The following is a 27,268-nucleotide window of genomic DNA, read 5'->3' on the forward strand; positions in this document are numbered from 1 at the left end:
GCCACCCGCGGGAAGCTTGCCGCTCGGGCAATCAGTTCTGGACCTGCCCAGAGCCCTGGGACGGGGTTCCTCTCTGCCGCCCGTGGGGTGCGCGGTTCTGGCAAGCAGTTCTAGGCCCCCCCGGAGTGGTGCAGTCGTCCACAGCCACCGACGTGGGTGCGCTAAGGTCTAGCAAGTACTTCTGTGGCTGCCTGGCACTGGGGGCTTCTCTGCGGCCACCCGCCACCCGCGGGAGGGGGGTGAGTCTAGTAAGCAGTTCTGGGGCCCGCTTTGTACCTGTATTTTATGTTCTTAAATGATCTTCCTTGGATTTATAGCTTGCCGAACTTCTTTCTGGGCTCAGCTCCCCGTCTTTGACTTCATAGATTCTGATTCCAACCAGTTTTTCTTCCTTTGTTCAGGAGCCTCTGACCAGGGTTGCTACCAGTCGGCCATCTTCCCAGAAACCCCTAAACTAATTCTTTATACCCTCAATGAATCCCAAACAATAAAAAGAAAAAATATATATTGAAGAGCCCTGCACACTGTAAAGTGCCATACAAATTATGTAAGGCATAGTCATTTATATGTCATCAAACAAAAAAATAACTATCAAGTTGACTGGGTCTGTTTTCAGGGGTCTTCTCAGGAAAGGGCCATCACCACAATGATTATAATGATTTTTTTTAGCCAAGATGGATCTTAAAGGATCAAATCACAATTTATATTACAAAGCTCAACCCTGAGAATTTTGGTAAGTTTTTGTCCTCAAAGATTTCATCATATTTAATAATTTGTTCAAAAGTACAGATTTACCCAAACTGTCAACTCCTCATCCCAGAGCCCATGGGTGGTATATGGTATAGGGGGCATGGTTATTAGCCAGAGTTCTCAAAGAGGGGAAAGAGAGAAGAAAAACAAGTATTTCTGATAAATTAGAAATGTCTGCTCTATTTCTACAAGGTGGTAACCTGGAGATGTGGACAATATTCTGAGGTTAGGACAATCAAGAAGTGCTGGAATATTCCTTTCATGTATTCCTAAGGTACTGGTGAGTGCACTGCTATTGCTCTATTTTATGTTGTATTATATCCAGTGGGTCCCAGCCATGTTAGGTTTAAGCAATATCAGCAGAGAATTCAGTACCAACAAGTGGCACATAATGCATTGACAAGGCCAGTTCCTGGTGATGCATTCTCTGTCATATGCTGTGGTCATTGTGCTTTTTTTTTTCTTTCTTTGGGGAATCAGTTAGGTTTATAAAAAATAGCAACACGTTTTATAATAGAGTGGGGAGCGGGTAACCTTCTACCAGTATTACTTCCAAAAATCATATGAGAAACCATTCAGATTAAGAACACCACCTTACCTCTATTTTTTCCCAAATGGCTTCATAGTTCTCCTGGTGTTGAATATCTTGCATCAATTTCTGAATTAAAGCTGATTTAGTAGTGGAATGGCTATCATTTTTCTCAGAGGATGAAGCTCTTTCTGATTTTTCATCAATGTATTTTCTCACGCCAGAGGGAGGCATACATGATTCCTCATCAGAAAGAATGTCACTCAGGGGTCCAGACTCAATGCTCTCCCCAAGCGAAGAGGCTATGTCACTGGATGAGCTTGGAGACACCCTGCCTAATCTTGTATGTTTTTTCTTGACATGATATGATGGATAAATCTCAGAATCTGAATTCATTTCAGACAGTTCCCAGTCATCAATATTCTGAATGGTTTCTCCTCTGGGTTTCTGAGGCAGAAGCTTTGTGAGGTTTTCCAACTTCAAAGCTAATACTTCCGTCTGCTTAAGGTGAGAAGGCAGAGCTAAGTACTCATCAGAGCCATACCAGGCCTCAACAACCTGACCATTCCTGGTGACATGACTTGGGGAGGAAGAGCAACCTTTTTTGCTTTTGGATTTTGAAAGAAGGGGCACTGGAGACAAGATGTTGTCTGAGCCAGTAGAAGATTCGCTGCTCTGGGTACAAGGTGGTGAACTCGATGTTTCTGACTGTGCTAGCGATTTGGCTTTCCAACTTCTCTGACTGCATGGCTCGAGTGAAGATGAAGCAGAATTTGCCTCTGACCCTTCTATGGCCTTGGAAGTGCAAGAAGGCATTCCATTTGGCAGTCCTGAGCTCCTCGTGTTTTCAGCCCGCTTGCCAGAACCAGTTCCACGTTTGGGTGTTCTACATAGAGGCACCTCCTCTGAGGTTTTCTGTGGCTTTTTAAGTCGCATTTTCTCTCTGTGGCAGTCACTAAGCCTTCCCAGGCTGGAAGAGATTTCTTTAATGTGAATTCTGACTGTATTTTCAAGGTTCCCATCCCCTACCTTGTGCAAACACTCATAAGACTGGCTGGCAGCAGAGGGACCGTTGGTGTAGGAAGACTGTAACACCAGGCAGAGCTTGGATCTGTCAGGGGGATCCACCAGGGAAGGGGTGCTTCTGCTCATCTCGGGCTTCAGATCAACCACCTTTTTCCCTCCATCACCTTTCACATCATTCTTAAAAGTTTCCTCTTTAAGAAAAAGCCCTCTCTTTGGCAATGTGGGCTGTGTAGGAGAGTCCTCATTATAATTAAAGCAATCTCTGATGGATCGCTTGGGGTTTGCATTTTCACAAGGAAGAGGCTGTTGGTTCTTTGCACCAAGATGGGAAGAGGAATTGGAGTCTTGTTTCCCAGTCTCAGAAGAGGGCTGAACAGTATTTGCTAGAGCTTCCCCTGAAGATGACATCTCCAGTGTCACGCCTGGTTGCTCTTCAACTGCAGAAGCACCACTGTCCTTACATCTATCTTTGTCATCTGCTGAAAGAGATCCTTGAGATGCCTCTTCACTAACTGCTTCACTGCAATTGGAAGGGATGGGGTCAGAAGCCACTGTAAGTAACCCAACACTTCGGATAAGCTCAGGAAACTCCTTTTCCATCTCACTGTAGCTCCAAGAGTCAAAGGATTTGGTTTTGACTTGGCTAGAGGTCATGTCACCCAGGCCACTGAGCAAATCCTCACTTGGACTGTAGTCAGACAGTTCGAATGCAGTAATGCCACAATCCAAAGACAAGTAATTTTGAGAACATTTGATAGTTAACTGTCCTGAGTCATCCACTTCCGTTAGAGAATCAAGCCGGCCCTGAAACAGACAATGGCAATAGTTTCAGTTAATGCAACATCAGTTACACTCCACTGCTATTCAAGTGAAAACTCAGTACAGGAGGCTATGTCAGAAATGCATCAGTCTTGATTGCTTCTGGTTTGATAAACAGAAAGGCATATTAAATCAATTTCTACATTGCTTACTGTAGTATTTTCTTCAAATTCTTAAAGATTTTTCTTTAATCTAGAACACAGAGCCTTAATAGAAATGGTCAAGATCAAGCCAAAAATATACATTTTTGCCTTAATTTTCTATTCAAAAATAGTATGTTGTTCATTTAATAAGCATTTCATGACTGAAGTCTTAAGTTATACAACTCCTGGGAACAAAATAATGTAAAAGTAAAATCTCCATGAACACTTGTTTTGCTGTTTGCTATCACTCCAGCTACACAGCAGCTAGCTAATAGTGGATGCTCAATAAGTTAAGTATTAATATGATTAATTATACTGAGCCAGTCATGCTAAATACATATTCACATCTCACAGGCAGGTGAACTACTGAATTTGCAAGGGTTGGCTCCACCCTTTTGATGGTGAACAGGGGTAACCCAGGAGAAAATTAATGACTGTCAGAACTTCACCGTCTTGGCCCCATCTTCTTCTTCTGCATGCATTTCTCTGCCCACCCCAACTGGTATATCTTAGATACTAAGTGCCTACCTCTGTTACTATTTATAATTCCAGGTAGGCTGATTTGAAATTACATGCTAAAAATTAGCACTGTAAGTATTTTAAATTTTTAATCTTTAATTATGCTATCAAGGCTTTTATCTTATTACTAGTGCAGTTTTGCATATCACATAACAAATGGAGACATTTTTGATCAATACTTTATTGGGGGTAGTAGAGCCCCTGGAATCCTATTATGCCTACTAGGCTGAAGAACAGCCTGGTCTAATCTAGCCCCTTAGGAAATGAAGGAAGGAAATTGAAAAGTGAATGGTCAATATATCCCCAGATCTCCTTCCTCCTGGAGGAGGAAATAGGGTGAGACAATTGAATCCAGATAAATCCCTTGTGGCTGCTGGACCCTGTGTTCCTTACAACCAGGTTATCCCAAGATCTAGTTGACTTAAGAGGGTACCTGTAGCCTTAACAGAGTGATCTGCATAGAAATAGCACTCAAATGTACGTATGTTCAAAAAAACCAATGTCTCTCTATGCTACTTCATGTAATTTCTACCTCTGATTATGTAGTTTTAGTTGACTTCAGTAATTAAAACCCCAAGCTTAAGAGTGAAATTCTAGCTCTAGTACTAATTAGCTATGTGACTATTAGCTTGATGTCACTAAGATTCATTTCCTTCCTCTGTTCAGTCATGCCATGGGAGTATTGAGAGGCTTACAGGAGGTAACACATAAGTCTGCTACATGGATAACTGCTCAGCAAATTTTCACTCTTAATATATCATTATTTTTAGTAATAATGTATATTGAGTTTCACCAAGTTGTGAGTTAGTGCTAATGCTAAATTATACTCTACAAAGTAAGAATCAATACTAGCTGCTAATCTCAACAAGGTTACCTAAATGAAATTGTGTGACTTTTGTGCTTCATCTCCAGGCTAGCCTCTTTAAATAATAATCAGAGGCCAAAATCACCAAGGAGTACGTAAAACAAAAGTCATGCTTTATGCACTTTTTAAGAGTAATAGTGAACTTCTCAATTGAAAAGCAGGTTTTATTTTTTAAAAATATTTTGATTGTTCATTACTCAGAAATTACTATTTTATAGAAGTAGGATTATAAAATGATGATTAAATTCCAAAGATATCCCATAAGACCCATTTAAATTAATAACAAGTTAAAATTTGCAACATAATTTTCTACTATATTTATCATAGTTACTGTACTGAAATACCTATATAAGGTTAAAGAGACACTAAAAAAAAGTTTCTACAGTAAGTACAGAAAAAAAGAAATCTGAGAATTCATATATAAATTAGACCTCCTCTTGCCTTTGGGTGAGCAGGGAGCACCATGGCCTTGCAAATACATTTGGTCCCCATTTTAGTGGTCACAGCACCTTAAGTCCAGAAATAATATTGTGCTCAGGAATAAAAGGTACACAACAAACAATGTCAGATGAATATATTGTTAAATGACCATCTCAGAGAATAGAGTATGGTGGCCTTATTTTGAATCTTCAGAAATCTCTAGACTGTCTCTAGTTTGGAAATGAAAATACCATACTCAAAAATGCTTAATCCTCCCATCCTGATCCCAGCCAGACTATCTCAACTACTGAGATTTGAGTGATTGTCACTTAGGGGTAACTATTTTTTATTCATGTTTCATTTTTGCTTTATTTATTTGTTTATTTGAGTCACACTCTGTCACCCAGGCAGAGTGGTATCATCCTAGCTCATTGCAACCTCAAACTGCTGGGCTCAAGTGATTCTACTGTCTCACCCTACCAAGTAGCTGGGATTACAAGCATGTGTCTCTATACCCAGCTAATTTTTCTATTTTTTTGTAGAGATGGAGTCTTGCTATGTTGTTCAGGCTGGTCTCAAATCCCCAGCCTTAAACAATCCTCCTACCTCAGCATCCCAAAGTGTTAGAATTACAGGTGTAAGCCACTGCACCCAGTTTACACTGCATTTTTTAATAAGAAAAAAAAAATTCCTACCTGAAAAGGACAAAAAGTGACAAGCAAACAAAGACAGCAGTTAGTCTTTAACCATGCAGAGGCAATTTTTAAAAAAGAAAGTTCTCTGAAGTTTCTCAGAGCAGAGGAATAAGGATTCTCATCTCTGAAGATATTGCTTAGTAATACTAATATTTTTAGCCCCATTCCTTCCTGCCAGACCACCTTCCCAGACAGTTTTCTAATGTGTGTAAGTAATAAAATCTTAGGAGGGTATGGAGCTTGGGATGAGCACATGTTGGCCTTATTGCCCTATTTATTTCAGAAATATCACGTTTACATACGTAGCGCAGGTAGCTGTGTCAGAGCTGCCTAGTGATGCCTCCACTCAAATACGCCTCCATTTAATCATTCTGAAGCAGTTTGTCAGATGAAGGCTACAGTTTATGGAGGTGGCAATTTATTCAGTTTATTGCTAGTATCGGTCTTGTCTCAGGCATCAAGGGAACCCCTACCCCTTTTTTTCTAACCTGAAGCAAGAAATTTTGCTTTGTTCTTTACCTACAATTAAATTAACTGAAGCCTAGTTTCAAGTGCCTTCTCAGATCTTTCTTTTTTTTAACACTATATTTTGCCATTAACTGAACATGAGACTTAGTACTCACAATGTAGAGATTTAAAGATCTCCCTATCAACATGCCCTAAGGGCATATCAGTGCCCATTGCTACTTTGTGGTCAGTTTTAAGAAGAAAGTCAGAAATAGAATTTCACTGTTTTAATTATGGGAATAGTAAAAAATTTATAGGCCCCTCCTTCCCTCCCCTCCCCCCTAATTTCAGTACATGGTATTGGTTATGCTTTAATTTCTAACATATAAATTGACAGACCTCTTAAGAATGCCAGAGCATTTCAGACCATTTAGACTAGACCCTTTTTCAGATTCCTTTCAGCACTGCCCTGTGGGGGTTCTACAGTTAGGAATGCATTCCAGAGCCCCGCAGTGGACTGAGAAGAGCAGCAGTCACTGGGAATGTGAAGCAAAGCAAAGGTCAGTATCTGATGGGCAAGGGGAAAAACACAGAGATTTTTCGATAAGTTCATTTATACTGTATTAGCAATTCTTAAGAACTTCCTTTTTCTACAAGCTGAAATTATAAAGTGCATAATTAAACTCTATGATTAATTTCCAGTCCATCAACCTAAAATGCTATTTCTATGTCCAAAAGGGTCATTATTTAAATGACTTAATTCAATTAACTCAGCAGCCATATGAACTAGATGCGATGGGAGACAGAGACAAATATAATCAGGAGCCAACCCTCATGTAGTTCAAAATATAGCACATCCCTGTATTTTGTCATGGTATAAATCAGTCCATGCTAGTGAAGAATCCTCAAAGTACTATGAGGTGAGCACTCTGGAAGGACCAGTGCATTCCCACAGAGAAGGTCGTCATTTAGCTAAAGTGCTCAGCGCACCATCCAGCACATGGTAAGCTCTCAGTCAATATTATGTTAATATTAAGAGTTACCATACCTGTGACATTACCTTGCTTGACCTCAGTTCTCTCCTCTGTAAGATGGATACAGTAAGGTCGTCATTTAGCTAAAGTGCTCAGCGCACCATCCAGCACATGGTAAGCTCTCAGTCAATATTATGTTAATATTAAGAGTTACCACTACCTGTGACATTACCTTGCTTGACCTCAGTTCTCTCCTCTGTAAGATGGATACAGTAATGACACCTATAAACTGAGGATAACAGCATCTGCCCTGCCCACCTCCCAGAACTGTGTCAGGATCAAAATTCTGAAGGTGATTCCGAAGGTGTGTTTTTCATCTTTGAATGTGTAGTACCTCATACATGGTAGAAACTCAATAAATATTTAGGGAAGGTAGAAAGAAAAGAAGGAAGAAAAGGAGGAAAGAAAGAAATATTATTATCGAAACAAGTCAATAAAAACTGGGTTTATTTAATTATTCCTAGTTTTATGACCTTAAGCATTCCCTTAACAGCTCTTAAATTCAGTTTGATCTCATGTATAAAATGGAACTATTTTTAATACTCTATGCTAAATGAAACAAGTATAAAGTGCTGGAATATAGAAAATTTCAGTATAACACATTTTTTACACAATTGTGAGTTTTGCCTTAAAATATTTCTTATTTGTTTGGTTGTTGACTGTTTTTATTTTAGCAAGGCATTTGCCAATTTGTTTACTAGATATGGTGTGCTCCATGTTTAAGTAAAGAATAAAATTCATATTTTTTTACAGGGAAAAAAGAACTTTCCATTTTCTTGAGTTTCAAACTTCCTCTTACATATGACTCTGAAAGTCAACTAATTTCTCACAAGAGAAAAATGAATCCCCTTTATTACAAGGAAATCTACTATTCTGGCTTATCAACTTTGTGGTTTTTTTTTTTTTTCTGTTTAAGAATTATTTTTTGGGTGGCGCCTGTGGCTCTAAGGGGTAGGGCACTGGCCCCAGTGGGCCAGTGGGTTCAGTAGCAGAGGTGGTCGGTTCAAACCCAGCCCTGGCCAAAAACTGCAAAAAAAAAAAAAAAAAAAAAAAGTTAATAAAAATTATTTTTCACCATTTCCCTCTTCATTCTACAGACTTTTTTCACCACTGAATTTATTCTGACAAAGCTAAAAATGTTATCCTAATTCCTTACCTATTTACCATAATTCCATTATTCTAGAAGAACAAAAGATAAAACTAAGCAGATTTTAAATGTTCTCATATAGTCACATTAGAAGTTCAAAAAAATGGTATCAGAAATACTGTTCAGTACTGGATGTTGAACAAGGCTAAGGTAGATATCTAAAGAAAGGTTTCTAGAGGATGAACAAACTTTCTTCATCTCTGATCTCCATTAGCACATATCCAAGTGGATAGCAGATTTGGGGAAGAGATGGTGAGCTTGAGATTCTTTGCTGTCTCCCAAAACCACAAGAGTCTGAACTGAGAAGCCTCCAAAGATCTAACTTGAAAGGGTGGCACCTGGGAACTAGCACACAACCCATCTATTCATCCTGTGGTTACTCTGCTGAAGTCTACACCACCTCCCCACTGCCACAGTAACAGGGAGAGCTAACTAAAACCAAGGATGGTGACTTAAAGTTAGAGGTGAGCCTGGTAGATTTTGATTCCCTGCTAAGTGTGCAGGGAGGGTGTCACAGCAAAAGCATATTTATTTTGAATAAGCAAAAATCAACAAGAGTAAATCATTTATGGGAATAAATACAGACTTGTTTTATGTTGTTGATAATGTTAGAGCCACTGAAACATTAATAAATTAATAAGGTAGTGAATTACAAAACACTCATTAGAAGGCCTTTAATCTTACATGTTTATGTAAGTGCCTTATAAACTTAGAGAATATATATTTTCTAGTACTAAATTGGCTATTAAGAGCCAGGGACTACACACACACACACACACACACACACACACACAATGTATCCATATATGATATCCATTTGTATAGTACAGACACTGCTTAGAAAGCACAATACATTTTCTACAAATATATGTCAATTTTTATTTGCAAATGGGAGAGTTCACTTGGATTCAAATTGACAGTGTCTGTTTTTAAGTTATCTATCAAGAATAACAACAAACTCATTTAAATGCTCAAAATAAACAGGAAAAACTCAAATCTATTGGTTATGTAACATTCTGATGTCCATTTGATTCACAGTATCCAGAATGATTTTTCTAAAACATGAACCTAATCATGGCAGTTCCCTGAACAAATACTTCTTTTATCCTCAATGTAAAGTCCACTTCTCTTAATATGGCTTTAAAAGCTTATTTCTTTTTTAATCTTCATGATCTGACCTCCACTTACCTGTTCTCCCAAATCCCGCCCTGGCCCTTGTCTTTTTGCTCCTGTGCTAACAGCAGCTCTCAGAGCCCGCTCTCTTTCTTACCTCCAGGTCTCTGGTCACATCATTTCTCATGTCTAGAACATTTTCTACTCTGTTCACCAATCTAACCCTGTCTCCCCTTCAGGTCTCTGGTCACGTCATTTCTCGTGTCTAGAACATTTTCTACTCTGTTCACCAATCTAACACTGTCTCCCCTTCAGGTCTCAGGTTAAACTCACTTCTAGAAAGCCTCCACTATCTGAGTTAGGTGCTCCTTTCTCTGTCCTCCAGTGGCTTCTTGGAGACTTGTCACAGTTTTAAGAAAAATGGGAACTGGACTTCGGCCCCTCACCTCTGACCACAGAATTCAATACAACCCAACTCAGCTATTCACAGAGGGCTGAGACAAACAAGTTTCCTAACCACCAGAATTCAGCCCATACCCATACAACAAAAGGGCTAAACTATCTGTCTTGTGAGTAATGTTCTTACCACCACTAAAATAAAACACCCACACAAGCGGATCCAGCACCTGGCTACAAAGAATCCAGATCTAACTGCCTTAAACCAGAATAGACCCCAATAATGACCTTACCCTGACTTTTTCCTTTTCTCATTTTAATGCTAAAAGTCATGCCTGGGGTGGAGATTTAACATGCTAATGAGACATACCATGAGTGCAGAAGCATGGAATAAAACCACACAGGAGCGAGAAAATCTCCACCTGCACCACGCTTATACATCACCCTTTCCCTCCCTGCACACCTCTTTAAAACTCTTTCTGAAGTCCCTCAGGGAGTCAGCCTAATCACTTTCCTTGGTGCTACCTCCCTTGTGCTGGAGCAGAAGCCCCAATAAAGCCATGGCTGTGACTCCCCTTAGGCCTCCTGTTAATTTCTATTACCTGGAGAGTCTGAGGGCCTGTGCCAGTAGCAGTCTGGCCTCAGTGTACATTCACTCAGCTCCAGGCTCACAAAGGCAGAGACCATGTTTTGATCATTATATCAATGCCACTTAGTCCCGGGCATCTATTAAGTGCTCAGTATATATTTATTAAATAACTGAAGGAGGACAGGAAGCCAGGTTAGCACCAACAACAATGGGTGGTATCTGTGCAAATTACCAAGTATGAGTTAACTCAGGTCTAAAGCCCCATTCACCAGCCTGAGCAAGAGCAAGACCCCATCCCACTAAAAATAGAAAAATTAGCTAGGTGTTATATGGGCACCTGTAGTCTCAGCTACTTGGGAAGCTGAGGCAAAAGGACCACTCGAGCCCAAAAGTTTGAGGTTGCTGTGAATATGAGACTGTTTCAAAAATAAATAAACACATAATCAAATAAATAAATGAAAATACAATAATAAAGCTCCATTCACATTAGAGTGCCTTAGTTTCTGGTCTTAGATTGAAAGCCTGGCCTAGGGCCTGCTTATTTACCTACAAAGAATTCCTATCTCACCTCCCTAAACTGAAAACCTTTTCAAATGGCCACACTTGACAAGGTATGACTTGACTTCTAAGATGACCCTCACCTCCTTTGTCTCCTCGGAGAAAGCTTGCAGGATGTCCGTCTGCCTGGTGTAGTTGCCATTGGCGTCCTGCAGACCTTGCAGAATGCGCTCCCGCAGGACCAGCACCGAGACACGCAGCTGGTGCCAGAGGAGCTGCACGGCGTGGATGTCCACTATCACGTTGACCGAGTAAGACAGCAGCTTCAGGGAGAACTCCGTCTCCAGGAGGGCATGGATTTGTTCCACATGATCAGAAATATCTTCACAAATGTCCTGCAGTAAAGAAAAGCAAAATATGTGAGAACTACTTTGCCTTATCCTGGAGGGAGGTGGGGGTGAGGAAAAGGTAACTCAGCTAACAGGAATCATCACTCCACAAGTAGCTTACCTGGGATACCTGGCCTTTGTTTTAGTTCAGATACATAGTAGCAGGCCATCTCCCTGTGACCTGGGCCTTTGTTACATTTAAGTAAATTAATCTTTTTTCCTACATCACACAATTCCTACTACTCTTTCTGATGCCCAAATTGAAAGTTCAGCCAAGGTAAAAGGTTCACCTAACCAATCCACTCTCTGTTCTCTTTGTTACTATTTATTTGGGATTCTGGAAGGGAGCCCATAGCTGTTCCATTTGCTAGCAGATACCATACTAAGCATGCAATATTTCAGGACGTGAACACCATCCAGACCTCAGGTATAAAGAAAGACAAGCCAGAATGTATACTTCATAGGAACTCCCAGCCATTCTTAATGAGCTATGGGGTCTTTGATGTAAGGGACAATTGTCACTCTCCCACAAGTATAGGATTTAAAATTTAAAATCACAGTGGATATCTAAATTTTCAACCTATACTTTGTAAGGAAAATCACTCTCAAGAAGGAAAGCCAAAAAAATCCCAAGGATGAAAAAAGAGAAACAGTTTCATTTTGTTTACCTCCTTCATGTTTACATGGATGGAGCTGGAAAGTATTCTTCTTAGCAAAGTATCCCAAAAATGGGGGAAAAAAGTATTCAATGTTCTCAGCCCTACTATGAAACTAATGTATAGCTTTCATAGGAAAGCTATAACCCAATTTTAGCCCAGGAATATGGGGAGAGGGGAGAGGGAGGGGAGGGGAGGGGAGGGGGAGAGGGGGGAGGGTGGGTGGAGAAAGGGTGATTGGTGGGATCACGCCTATGGTTCATCCTATAAGGGTACATGTGAATCTCTCTAAATGTGGAAGATAAATGTCTTAACACAATAGAAAAAGACATGAAGGCTATGTTAACCAGTTGGATGAAAGTGTTTCAAATTGTATACAGCAACAGTACACTGTACCCCATGATAGTATTTATGTACACTGCTATGATTTAATAAAAAATTAAACTAAAAATAAATAAATAAATAAAAGACCCAGACATTTTAAACAAAATCAAAGCTTTGATTTCCTTTACACATACTATTAGGCATACTGATTTGGAATCTGTCACTTGTTCTTCTAAGTTCTCAAATATTCATTGTGCTGTCAGAGGCCAGCAGCATGAAAGGCATTCACCAGCGAGTAGTATTTACTTGGGCAATTTATGAGACCATTAAGCATCAAAATGATGTATAGGTGTCAGCAAAAAGGGCTCAGTTACTCATTTTTTAGTTGTGCATCAGTGATTTTTTTAAAATGGAGCTTTTATTTATGATTTTTGTTAAAGCAAAAATTTTAAGATAGCACTTGTGCTCTGAGCCCTATCATCAGTGTCAAAACAGTCATGCCATGCCAGAAACATAACCTTCTGATTTCACACAATTCAGTTACTTTTTAAAAGAGAAACGGTAAAATACGCAACCTGTCTTTAACAATCTACGATAAGAATAGGCAAAAAGGGCCTATTGAAAAATAATGGGAAATTGTACTGAATTTTGAATAATTATGATATAACCCTAATGAATGCTTGAATATTAGTTACTGAAACCTAAGAACTAATTGATAACAGGGAACTAATTGGTAAAAATAACTTGGCACAGATTAAAAAGTTCAAACTAAGTAGAGTTTAGTACCCTAATTAGGTAAGGTTCTTACAAATGTGGCCTATGAACTAATGTGGTCCAACAGAAATTGGGGACAAATATGTTAACCTACTAACCAGTACATGGGAACTAATCACAGCCGTATTAACTAGTCTCTGCTGGATTGTAATTGTTGTCATCAGCTATTCCACATTACTCATGATTTCTAGTTGAAGAATCTGCTGCACATATTCCCCCACACCTCTTATTCCTGGTATCCTTTACCACCACCTCAAAGCAAACGTTCTTTGTCCTGTTAGGATGCTTATTTCCACAATTTGTTAATCCATTCATAGAAATAAACTTCCTAATTGGAACACATTGTGGTGTACGTACATCATGGAATATTATGCAGCTATTAAAAAGATGGAGACTTCACATCTTTTATGTTTACATGGATGAGCTAGAACATATTCTTCTTAGTAAAGCATCTCAAGAATGGGAGAAAAAGTATCCAATGTACTCAGTGCTATTGTGAAGCCAATATATAATCACCCACACTTTCATGTGAATGATAAAATACAACTATAACCCAAAATGAAGGAGGGACAAGGACGATGAGAGCAGGGGAGGAGGAAGGCCAGGTGCAGGGAGGGTAATTGATAGAACTTCACCTATTATGCATAATGCAAGGGTACATGTCAAATCTATTAAGAGTAGAGTATAAATGTCTTAATACAACAAATAATTAAGTGAGGTTCTGAAGGCTATGTTAACCGGTTTCATGTAAGCTTTCTAAATTGCATATAAAATCAGCACATTGTACCCCATAAATGCATTAATGTACACAGTTATGATATAAATAAATAATGCTTATTTCCATGTTGTTCTGTGTTGCCTTCAGACATTCCCTCCCTCCTACTACTGTCCTCTTCCAAATTTTCCATATTTACCTAACTAGTACCCCCATTCCATTGTAAAAACATTTCTTAACTTCTTTACAGAATGCTACATCTACTTCCTGGTCTCACTCCAGTCAAGAATCCTGGTTCCTTCCCAGGGAAGGCTGTGCATGCTCTTGTCCCTCACCTAAGAGATGGTGGTAGGGCCAATGGGGAAAAGGCTGGCCTCAGGGTCTCTCTACCACTTTGACACTTTCTGACCATTGCCCTTTCAGCCTCTTACTAACACCTTTCTTTCCCAGCAGGTGCCTACTATGTTAAACCAGTGATTTTCAACTGGTGTGTGGGGAAAATTTTCAAGATCTAAGGCTGGTGTGGTGGCTCACACCTGTAATCCTAGCACTCTGGAAGGCCAAGGTGGGTGTAATCCCTTGAGCTCAGAAGTTCAAGACCAACATGAGCAAAAGTGAGACTCACCCCTCTCTACTGAAAATAAAAAAACTAACTGGGCATTGTGGCAGGTGCCTGTAGTCCCAGCTACTTGGGAGGCTGAGGAAAGGGGATCACCTGAGCCCAAGAGTTAGAAGTTGCTGTGAGCTATGATGCCACCACATTCTATCCAGAGCACAGAATGAGATTCTGTTTCCAAGAAAAAAAAATTATTATTTTCAAAAGAAGTTCAAAGCACAGTCAAGTATCTTTTTTTGATCAACATAATTAAGTGTGCTATGGAAATTTAACTACAGGTTCCAGTGTGCCATGAGATTTAAAAAAAGGTTGAAAAACACTGTTGTAAACCCTACTGTCTTCCTCTCTCATTGCTGTTACCTACATTCTCCCCTTTCACTTCTCAGCACGCCACTGAAAAATGTGCTGGGTCATGTTTTACTCTCTGGGTCATGTTTTACTCTCTCCATACCAAGCACACCATCATGTTAGGTAATTTCGATATTCACACTGATGAACCAACCAACACCCTAGCCTCAAGTTTCCTTTATTCCACAGCTCCCAGGACCTTCACACCCATTCCACTGGGACAAAGCTCTGCCATAGATTCACTCTCGACCTGCTGTCACTCCCCCTGTGTAACAATCTCAGACAGTCCTATGCCACCAACCTCCTTTGTTCAACTTCTTCACTCCTGTCTCCCCCTGTTGGTGCTCTACAACCTCATCCAGGCCACCAGCCCCTCCAGGGGCCCTTTCTCACACACCATTCTGCTCCCCGCACAGCATTTGCAGTTTTAACCACACTCCTGGGAGTGATCACAACTTCCTCACACCCTTGACTTCATAACTCAGACTTATTAGCTTCTGTCTCCTGAGTCTCCCTTCAAGAGGGAAAGGCTTGAGTAACCTTTATGCCACCAGCTCAGAATAGCCAAATAGGCAGATCTCATCTACTCCATGTCATCCCCCAATACAAAAACTTATAAATAGCCTTGGCACCACGAACACTTCATGTCAAACAAAGCACATGCCATCCACTGCCCTTCCACATGATTTGGCTCCTTCATAATGGATGTACCAATGTAGCCAAAGCCTGGTCATAGGTCAAGATGGCCAGGCAGCTATCCAGGGAAAATGATCTGTAAGGGTCACTGAAGTATTACCAGGGTCAGTTAACTTAGGTTCTCATACTCCACTCCTCCCAGAACTGGGAAAAGTAACATGGCTCCATTCCCACAGGAGCATACTCCCCCAAGCTAAGTAATGCACAGCATGCAACTTTCTGGAATCTATTAATTTACTTAATTGTTTTTATGCTCTCTACTCTGCCACCAGTTGTCTGGTTTGACAAAAATCACATGAACACACAAACTGTAGAATAAGAACTACAGGTTTATGTGTTTGTGTATCCCACTCCCTAAAACATGACCTTTGCTCTGAACATTTGATGAGACTTATTTTGAGAAAGGTAACTGAGTAATTCTGAATCTATAATACTTTTTAATAATAAAAAAATCTTATTTTTCTTCTCCTTCTATGTAAACATTGAACAAATATATAAAGAATAATTATAGTGATTATTCTTCCTCACTACAAAAAAACAAAAAACTTAGCACAGTATGGTAGTACACGCCTACAATCTTAGCTACTCAAGAGGCTGAGGCAAAAGAGTTGCTTAAGCCCAGGAGTTTGAGGTTGCAATGAGCTAAGATGACACCACTGCGCTCTATCCTGGGCAATACAGCAAAATTCTGGGAAGAAAAAGAGGCTGGGTAGGGGAGAGGAGGAGGAGTAGGAGATTAATTTGAAGCTTCTAATGCTTAGCGCTTTAACCATTGCCAGTTCATTGGACATTTTTATGAAGTAAGCTGAAGATTATGGACATTCTGTTTATTTTAATGCAGTCAGATAACTAGATATTAGAGACTTTTAAAAAGAATTTGCTGAATGGCTGTCTCCCAGCAGGAACTTTTTGGAATTAAAGGCTCATCGAGATCTGAGCATGAGAGGCCATTGCAGGCACTCAATTTAACTAGGTGAAGTGGAAGCCTGGGGAAGGGAGGTATTAGACCAGGGCCTAACTGACACATGTGAGGAATCATTGCTCCTCAGACTTGATTGAACCTGTGACTTGAGCAGACAGCCCTGGAACCCAGACTCAGTTCACAGGGCTGACCTGCTCAGTGGACAGCAGATTTGCAATCATTGTGGTGACACCCAGGGAAACTGGTAATTTTAGAAGAGAGCCATGGTGCTTAGGAATGTCAAAAGAAACAATCCCTTCAAAACCGGAGATCTAGACATCTTGGATACAGTGGTGTGTACCTGTAGTCCCAGCCACTCAGGACACTGAGATGGGAGGATTGCTTGAGGCCAGGGGTTTGAGTCCAGGCTGGGAAATATAGCAAGACCCCATCTCTATTTTTAAAATAAATTTCAGTTTTGATTTTCATTTCCTTGATTATTAGTGATGTTGAACATCTACAAAAGACATTTCTCAAAAAGAAAAAGATAAGCTATAGATTGGAAAAGTATTCTCAAATCACATATCCAATAAAGGACTTATATCCAGAATATAGAAAGAACTCTAAGACTTAAGACTAAGAAAACAACTAACCCAACTATAAAATGAACAAAAGACTTGAACACTTTATCAAAGTGGATATAATGATGGCAAATAGTAACATGACAAAATGTTCAGCCTCATTAGCCATTAGGGAAATGTAAATTAAAACCAGAATGAGATACCAGTACACACCTAATAGAAGGCCTAGAATAAAAAATTACTGACAGTGCCAAATGCTAAGGACTTCCAGAGCAATCTCTCCTATAATACTGATGGGAATTCAAAATGGTAGTCATTCTAGAAGATAGTTTAGCAATTTCCTATAAAGTTAAACATAAAATTAACATGTAGCCCAGCAATCTCACTCTTGAGTGTTTACCCCAGATAAATATAAACTTATATACACACTAAAATGAAAAGAAGCTCCATTCACAGTCACCAAAACCTAAATGTCCTTTGATAAATGAACAAAAAACCATGGTACATCTATATAATATGCAGGAATATTTTAAAAATAAACCATTGATACATGCAACAATTTGGATAAATGTCAAAAGCATTATTCTAAGTGAAAGAAGCCAGTCCCAAAAGGTTGCACTGTATGATTCCATTACCTGACAATCTCATAAGACAAAACTTTACTCATGAAGAACAGATGCGTGGCTGCCAGGGACTAGGGGTAGGAGGGCACGACTGCAAAACAATAGCACCAGGGAACGTTGAGGGGTGATGGAACTGTCTGTATCATGATTGCAGAAGTGGTTATACAAATCTACACATGGATTAAAATTTGTAGAACTTTACATCAAGAAAGTCAATTCTGCTGTGTGATAATTTAAAAAATAATAAAAGAGCCTGACATGGTAGCTCATTCCTGTAATCCTCACATTATGGAAGGCTAGGGAAGGTGGACTGCCTGGACTCAGGAGTTCAAGACCAGCCTCAGCAAGAGCAAGACTCTGTACTAAAAATAGAAAAACTAGCTGGGCACTGTGGCAGGTACCTGTAGTCCCAGCTACTCAGAAGGCTGAGGCAAGAGGATCGCCTGAGCCTAGAAGTTTGAGGTTGCTGTGAGCTATGATGATACCACAGCACTTCAACTGGGGTAAAGGTGGGACTCTGTCTCAAATAACAACAACAACAACAAAACAATAATCATAATAATGAAAAGCTTTATAGTCTCGGTAAAATACATATGAAAATTCATTTGGAGTAACACGCAACCTTCAGATTCCTGGAGATGAAGCACAGCTCCTAGGGTCATGGAGCTGTGACCATCAGCACAGATTCTACATAGGAACACTAGAGAGCTTCCACATTATTTTCTGGCAAGTATAAAAAAAAAATGAGGCTAGTCTGGAACTCATCTTAAGGTAAATTTAAGCAAATTACAATAGTTAACAATATATCTTCAGAGTTGCATAGGATTATGTCCCACAGATACTGCTGTGCTAATGTGGGAAAGTGACCCTCTCTCCATTGTCCTGTTTAATTCACATACAGCACAGTCACCTCTGTGGCATTTAGCATGACTCATAGCACAAAACGCATTAAATATGTTATGTTGCCAACTGCTTACTTCCTTCAACCTTCTAGATCATTTACAGTCTCAAAATTTACAGCTGACATTGAGACACGAATCTTCTATAGTTACCCAGGCAGCTGACGCAAATATTGACATGGTCCAAGACTGTTTACAAATAAACTCCAGTTGGTTCAATCAGTTTTTTTTTTTAATTTGATTGTATGCTTATATGAGAGGGGTACTTTTTCTTTTTTGTAATACAGATTATTGTATATTTTTTAGTTGCATCTTATTTCTTCCAGACATTGTTAAGGTAACTGTTATATATTTAGCCCATACATCCAATGTTCACCACTTTGGGAGAGAAATGAAGGCATCCTTTTTATAATTGCTCTGATTGCTTACTGGGGGAGTGTGATTCCTCAGCTCCTAAGATCTCTTTGCTGACTCATCGTGATGCCACCATACTAATTCTCAGCCATTCTCTAAATATTTTTTTTGTTATTGTTTTGGAGACAGATTCACTCTGTCACCCTGAGTAGAGTGCCCTAGAATCATAGCTTACAGCAACCTCAAATTCTTGGGCTGAAGAGTTACTCTTGCCTCAGCCTCCTGAGTAGCTGGGACTATAGGCACCCACTATACAACGCCCAGCTAAGTTGTTTTTTGTTTTTGTTTTATAAACAGAGACAGGGTATCATTCTTACTCAGCTTGGTCATTAACTCTTGAGCTCAGGTCATCCACCCACCTTGGCCTCTCAGAGTACCAGGATTACAGGCGTGAGTCACAGCACCCAGCCTCTCAAAACATCTTAAAGGTTTCCCTGGGAAATTGCAAGCATAATTACAAGTGGCATTGACTTTCTGCCACAAGTGCCCCAAATTGCCAATCTCCAGGACTCTGTGTGCATCTGAAGGAAAACCTGTCCTCCCAGCAACTTCCCCTCCGGGATGCTAAAGCAACACCAGGGCAACACAGTTTCACAAAGTCCCATAAACGGAGCTCTTGCCCCTTTTCTCTGCTGTTGGTTCCCCACATGCTATCCTCCAAAAAGAAAACAGAGCAAACTTCCCTGATAACTACAACCTGCCTCTCCACAGCAACAGTAGTCAGCAGGCATTTCCCCATTTATCTATCATAAAGTATCAAATATATGTTGTGTTTCCATTTCTCTTCCCCTAAAAATAATTTCACTTTTTATCTCAAAACACTACAGTCTTGTGTAGCTGCAAGAGATGTTCAGACAGTTTTCTTCTAAAATAAAAGTAAATTGAAGCCTGCTTTTAAAGAATTCTCTTTACTTCCACTTTTTTTTTTCCTATCAGAGTTTAATAAACTTTGGACCCTCATCATAACCAGGGCATTCTGTTACATTTAGAATTAAAAGTTTTCACAACCTAAAGTCAGAAAACAAGGGAAAAGTCAATCGAGATTGCAGTTAAGTGTACACATTTTGGTCTTACTGCAAAATGCCATGTCATTATTTCTGTTCACTTTGTTTACTAGCAATTGTAGAAATGAAGGGATTAAAATGTATCTTGACCCATATGCTTAACATATGTATGTGTTCATTAGAAAAAGCTGTGGAAGATTCTTACCTAATATATGTACTTTGTATTTTTAAACACAGATCAGGGAAACACCACAGTTAATTATTAAAAAAAAAAACTCTTGAGTAAACAATTTGAAACTGTAACTTCATATAAAAAAAACTTCCCATTGCAAAATATGAGATCTTTAATTGACTATCAAATCTGTACTTTCTCAAAAAATAGACTGATGTTATAAGATATTGTTATTTCCCCAAAAGTAAAGTACCTCATTTAGTAAAATAGGAATAGAAGGGAACTTCCTCTACTTGATTTAAAAAAAAAAAAAAACTACAAAAAATCTATAGCTAGCATCATACATACTTAATAGTGATGAACTAGGAGCTTCCCACTCTGAAAACAAGGCAAAAAAGTCACCTCTCAGCACTCTTTTTCAACATCATACTGAAGTCCTGGTTATTTTGGTAAGAAGACAAGAAGAGGAAATAAAAGATATATAATACCATGGAACACTATACAGTCATAAAAGGAGGGAGACTTTACATCTTTTATGTTTAGCTGGATGGAGCTGGAACATATTATTCTTAGTAAAGTATCTCAAGAATTGGGAAAAAAGTATCAAATGTGCTCAATACTATTATGAAACCAACATATAATCACTTACACATTCATCTGAATGATAAAACACAAAAACAGTCCAGAAAGAAAGAGGGGAGAGGAGGAAGAAAGGAGGGATGGGGAGGGCAAGTGGAGGGAGAGTATTTGGCAGGATCTTACCTCACATACACAATGCAAGGGTACATTTCAAAGCAACTAAGAGTATATTATAAATGTCATACCACAAACATAAGTAAGTGAGATGATGGTTATGTTAATTAGTTTGATTTAAGCATTCCACATTGTATATCAAATCATCATATTGTACTCCATAAATGTATATAGTTATGATTTGATAAAATTAAGTAAAAAAAAGACAACATAAAAAGGTATACAGATTGAGAATGAAGAAATGAAACAATCCTATTCACAGATAACATGATCCTTTATGTAGAAAACCTGAAAGAATCAACAACAACAAAAAATCCCCTCCTGGAGCTAATAAGAAGGTATAGTAAGATCACAGAATACAAGATTAATATGTGGTATGCAACATATTAATTGCTTTCCTATATACTAGCAATATTTAAGTGGAATTTGAAACAAAAAACACAATAGCATTTACACTAGAACACCCCCCAAATGAAATACATAGGTATAAATTTAACAAAATATATACAAGATCTATATAAGGAACACTACAGACTATGATTAAAGAAATCAAAGAAGACATAAAAAGCTCACACTTATAATCTTCGCACTCTAGGAGGCTGAGGTAAGTGGATTGCCTGAGCTCATGAGTTCAAGACTAGCCTGAGACAGAGAAGACCTCATCTCTAAAAATAGCCGGGCACTGTGGAGGACACCTGTAGTCCCAGCTACTTGGGAGGCTGAGGCAAGAGAATTGCTTAAGCCCAAGAGTTTGAGGTTGCTGTGAGCAGTGACACCACAACAGTCTACCCAGGGCAACAGCTTGAGACTCTGTCTAAAAAACCAAAACAAACAAACAAACAAACAAAAAACCTAAATAAATGGAGTGACATTCCATGCCAGTTCTTCTCAACTTGTTCAAGACAGTTGAAAACCTTAAAAGTTATTTTGTAGAGATCAACAAATTGATTCTAAAGTTTATATTAAAAGGCAAAAGACCCAGAATAGTTTTGCTATCTGCAGGTCACACAAAAATTTGCACATGTGAGAATCACCAATTTTAGATGGCTGCTTAAAGACATTGGTCATCAGCTCTCCTTAAAAAGAAGAACCAAAGTTACAGGTGAATAAGCACAGCTCAAGTGAAACAGTGAGGGAAGAGTGCCAGAACCTACCAGAGAACCCGTGGGAAAAACCTGGTGCACAAAATTAAAAGGAATCAAAATTTGGGCAGTAAGTAACCCCCAAGGAACTTGGAGCCCCCTGCAAAGGGTAGATGTGGATGTTCTTTTTTGCTTCCATCATTCCTGCAGCAGACTACTGTCTCCTGAATTGTCAGAGAGCCCTCTACCCTGGAGAGTCCCAGCACTGCTGCACATGGTGATTTGGGAATTTTTAACAGCAGAGCTCTGTCAGACCATGCAGGGTTACCCTCTCCCTGGACCTGAACTGGAATGGCAGGGACAATACTGATGGTGCACCTGTGGTGGGCCTCTGCCCTGTTAGGGAGCCATAGCCCTTCTGTCTTCGCATTGCTGGGCCTCCAGCAAATAGTCCTCAGCACCCACTCAGACTGCAGCAGCCACAGAGGGACGGCAGATCCCAGGGTAACTGTGGAACTACTGGAGTTTTAACACTCAGGGCAGGTTGGGGACCTTTAACAAATGGTGCTGGAATGACTGGATCTTTACAGGCAAAAACAGACAAAAAACTCAGACATAGACTTAAGTGTAAAACACAAAACTATAAGCAAAATCCTAGAGCAGTGGTTCTCAAACTTCCTAATGCTGCAACGTATTTTCATTGTTAAAAAGGGTCGCGACCCACAGGTTGAGAACAGCTGTCCTAGAGGCTACTGTGGGAGAAAAGCCTAGACCACCTTAGTTTTGGCAATGACTTTTAGGTACAACGCCAAAGGCAGAATCCATGAAAGCAAAAAACTTCATTAAAAATGCATGCTCTGTGAAAGACACTGTCAAGAGAATGGAACACAGGCCACAGACTGGGAGAAAATATTTGCAAAAGACTTAACTAATAAAAGATTTCCATTAAAAGATATAAAGACCTCTTTAACCTCAGGAGTAACAAAACCATCCAATTAAGATGTGGTCAAACAAACTTACCAGATACTTCACTGAAGAAGGTAAAAGGATAGAAAATAAGCATATGCAAAGATGTTCCACATCATATTTCATCAGAGAATTGCAAATTAAAACAATAATAAGGCACTACTTAATAGCTATTAGAATGGCCAAAATCCAGAAAACCAACATCACCAAATGCTGGTGAGGATGTGGAATGACAAGAACTTTCATTCATTGATAATGGGAATGCAGAAGGATACAGCCACTTTGGAAGACAGTTTGGTGGTTTCTTACAAAGCTAAACATTCTCTTACCATACGCTTTAGCAGTCGCACTCCTTGGATCTTACCAAAGGAATTAAAGACTTACGTCCAGTATCACAAGGATGGAAAAACAAGTATCCCATATACTCAATATTAATATGAAGCTAATACATACCTACACAAGAGAAAAACTCCATTTAATTCAAGTTAGGGGGAGGGGAGAGGAGCAGTGAGGAGGGGAATTGGTGTGCTCCCACTTAATGGGCACAGTGTAGGGGTGCACGGCACACCTCCTGGGTGTAGGCAACAACAAAAGGGACCTCACCTAACAAACGCAAACATTGTAACCTAATCTATGTACCTTCATATTGATCTGAAATAATTTTAATAAACTTATGTCACACAAAAACCTACACACAGATATTTATAGTAGTTTTATTCATAATTGCCAAAATTTGGAAGCAACCAAAATGTCCTTCATTAGGTGAGTGAATAAACTATGGCACATCTATATAATGGAAAATTATTCAATGCTAAAACAACATGGAGGAAACTTAAATGCTTATTACTAAGTGAAAGAAGCCAACGTGAAAGGCTACAGGCTATATGATCCCAACTATACCACATTTTGGAAAAGGAAAAACTACAGGGGTAATAAAAAAAGCAGTGGCTACCAAAGGTGTGGGGGCAGGGCGGGAAGGGAAGAATACATGGAACATAGAGGAATTTCAAGGAAGTGAAAATATTCTGTGTACTATGAAGGTAGATAAACATCATTATATACTCATCAAAGTCCACAGAACGTACGAGACAATGTGAACCTAATGTAAACTGTGGACTTTGGCTGATAATGATGCATCAGTGAAGGTTTGTCAATTGTAGCAAATGTATCCCAGTATCACTCAGGCGGGAGATGCTGATAATGAGGAATGTTATGCTCGTGTGTGTGTGTGTGTGTGTGTGTGTGTGTGGAGGGGGGGGATATATGTCTCCACACCTGCCTCTTAATTTTGCTGTGAACCTAAACTTCTCTACAAAAACAAAGTTTAAAAATACACATGAACTCGACTACCACTTTTTCCCCTTCCCTTAGCAAATACACTTTTCTAATGGTCCTAGTTTCCTCTTGAGAGCAAGGGGACAGCTGAGTCTTTTTATGGTCATCACTGTACTTCTTTCTGAAGTTTGAAGAACTATATAAACTGTGGTGATCCTTATCCTTTTTACTGCTAAAATTATGAATGCAATTACTAAAATGAGATAATTTATGTGGAAATGATTTTTCTGTTATCATTAGCTGTTATTTACCCAACTCCTTGACTAGACTGTCACCTTCTAGAAGCAGGAAATGTGTCTGACCTGTCTTTGTATCTACAATGCCACACAACTAGGACACTGCCATGCATGTGGGCAGTGTTCAAAGGATATTTGCAGTATTGAATTCAATTGGATAAAATATTGAATTTCACAGATTAAAAAGCAAGTACTAGCTTCGTTTCCTTTCCAAAGATTTCCCACATTAATCAGCACATGTTCGGCAGATGGAAGTAACTGACATTGGACCATCCCTTGTTTTGATTAGGAAAGGTGCTGGAAAAACATGTGCATTTGTTAGATCTAGCGGAGGGTAAACAGTTAGCAAAGAAGTGGCTAAGGGTGTAGCTGGGGAACTATATTATAGCTAGGAACCAAATTGCAGCTAGGAACTGTTCCCTGGTGGGGACATGCATAATAAGGAATTCCTAGTAACCTTTAAGTGACCTGGAGCTCATTACCATCTAATTAGTGTAAATGGGTGGAGCTTTTGTAAAGGATTCTGGAGAAAAGGCATGTGGCCTAGGACGGGAAACTGTTATATAGCCAACCTGTTATATAAAACCAGCCTGTCAATTACCCCAAAGGTGGGAAATGACAACCAATCTGGCCAGGAGAAAGGTGGGACAAACTGGTGAGCTTACAAAAGGCAGCATGTGCCCAGATGCAGTCTTTCTCCACTTGTAAAGAATGACCCATTCCTCTCTCTCAGGAATGTATTTTCACTTCGTGTAGCTTCCTTCTATACTTCCATTCTTTCTTTTATGTGGTAAACTATATAAAAAGTCTTTGTAGTTTGTGATCACTCTGTCATCAGCTTGACTGGGTCCCAGTACTCATTCTTGACACTAGAAACCAGGAGACCAGTGAACATCCAGCGGGACCTAACAGCTCTGGGAGAGTGGAGGAGATGGTAGAGTGAGGATGAAGACACTGAATACAAATTCGGAAGCCTTCACAATTCTGTGTTCACATCTTTGAAAGTCTCCTTTATCTTGTGTCAGGCCATACCTGACATTGACTGAGCTATGGCTTTAAATATTTCATCCCAGCCTCTGATTTATTAAGGGGGAATAAACCCTGAACAAAAAGTTGGAAAGAAAATTGCTCATTGCTATTATACATTGGAGAAATTGTTTTTCTAACTGGGCTACTGCTTAGTCACACTTAACATGTGAATTAAATACAGGCTCAAAATATGGGTTTATTCATTAATAAAAATCACAGCTATGGTTTTTCAATAACTAATCTGGAAATTGCTCAGAATATCTGTACTTTCCTCAAGATATCTTTAGAGAACTGAATTTTTAACAGTGTTTCAGGTAGAAATCAACAGAGAAGCCAGTGATGGTTCTCACATTACAGGATGATTGTTAATCACACATACTCCTGGCCACTCCTTTTGATGACATCTAGGATCAAAGAACCAGTATTTTCTTTTTTTTTAATTAATTAATTTATTTATTTCAAATTTCAGGTTAATGTGAGGGTGTAAAACTTTTTTAAAATTTATTTATTTTTTAAATTTCTGTTTAATTTACATATTTTTAATTTTAGGAACTTGTATTTTCTTAAACATGTGGTAGCCATGATACCAGTGCTCTATGAACCATACAATGAGTGACTAGGCTGACTGACACTGGACAGGAAACTAGGTCCCTGTCTGCTGCCACACAACTGTAAAAAAAAAAAGCCCCCCAGCAACGTGAAAGGCAGCCCTCCACGGACATTACACAGATATATCTGCAGTCCAAATTTACATTCTTTGGGCCCCCAGAAACAATTTTCCACAGCTTTATTTACAAGTGCTGACATGTTGTGATAATCTCTAGGGCAGTATCAGGGATGCAGGTTTTTCTAATGTGCCTTCTCTTTTCTTCCACTGTTTTAAAACATTCTTATAGAATTAAACAGAGTAAATTATGATAAGGAAAACACCATATAACACTTAGCAGGGTCAAAATTTAGGACTTTGCCAGAAGTGCTTCCATACACTGCCATCCCATCAGAGTCTTCACCTCTCTAAAAGTGACCCCTACCCTAACTAGCATCACAATCACTCCCTTACATCGTTTCTGGTTTTATCACCCAGGTATGCCTGGAAATAATTATTTGCTTTTGCCCAGTTTTTAACTTGATATGTCTTTTAAGTCTCAACTATATTCCTATTTCACACGGTTTATCTGTTGAAGATCCTGGGCCATCACACCTGCAGTTTCCCACGATTCGGATTTGTTGGTTGAAGCCGAGTGAGGGAGTCCAGCTTATTGGTTTCTCTGTCCTGTTACTTCCTACAAATTGGCATCTGGATCCTGAGGCCTGATTACTCTCAGCTTCAATTTATTTGACAAGACTGTAAGAACAGTACTGTTTTTTAAATCAAGGAGTATTTAAGTGATTTTTGCTTTTTTCTGACAGTTGGTGTTTGACAATTCCTAGATCTGTCAATGTATTGGAGGTTACAAAATGATGATATTCTTACAAAAGGATGTTACTCTATCATTTTGTTTTTATTTATTAGCTAGAACCATTTAAACAGAATTTGCTTCCCATTATCAACTATTTGATTCTAATAGTATAATTCATAAAGGAAAGTCAAAAGAAATACCTGATTCTTTCCTCTTCTTTACTTAGTTCTCAAGAAAATGAAGTGGTTCTTTGTCATATTCAGAAGGTAACCAACTAGTTGGCTTACTTAATACCAGTGTATACCCATGGATCTAAATATATTTGATGAGGTTTGATCTACTGCACTCCTTAAACTTATTGAAGC

The 27,268-nt window shown here is 39.2% G+C and overlaps 1 protein-coding gene across 1 annotated transcript in view; it reads right to left on the reverse strand.

The window, feature by feature from the left end:
- The window catches only part of AKAP6 (A-kinase anchoring protein 6), a 356,374-nt gene that overhangs the window by 264,120 nt on the left and 64,986 nt on the right, over positions 1 to 27,268 (reverse strand). The window contains exons 2-3 of the mRNA XM_023514406.1: positions 11,134 to 11,385; positions 1,349 to 3,109 (exon numbers count right to left, since the gene is read on the reverse strand). Coding sequence (XP_023370174.1) covers positions 1,349 to 3,109; positions 11,134 to 11,385 — 2,013 coding nt within the window. The remainder of the gene's footprint in view (positions 1 to 1,348; positions 3,110 to 11,133; positions 11,386 to 27,268) is intronic.

Source organism: Otolemur garnettii, unplaced genomic scaffold (assembly GCF_000181295.1).
Source record: "Otolemur garnettii isolate 467f Iridium unplaced genomic scaffold, OtoGar3 scaffold00052, whole genome shotgun sequence".
Taxonomy (NCBI): Eukaryota; Metazoa; Chordata; class Mammalia; order Primates; family Galagidae; genus Otolemur; species Otolemur garnettii.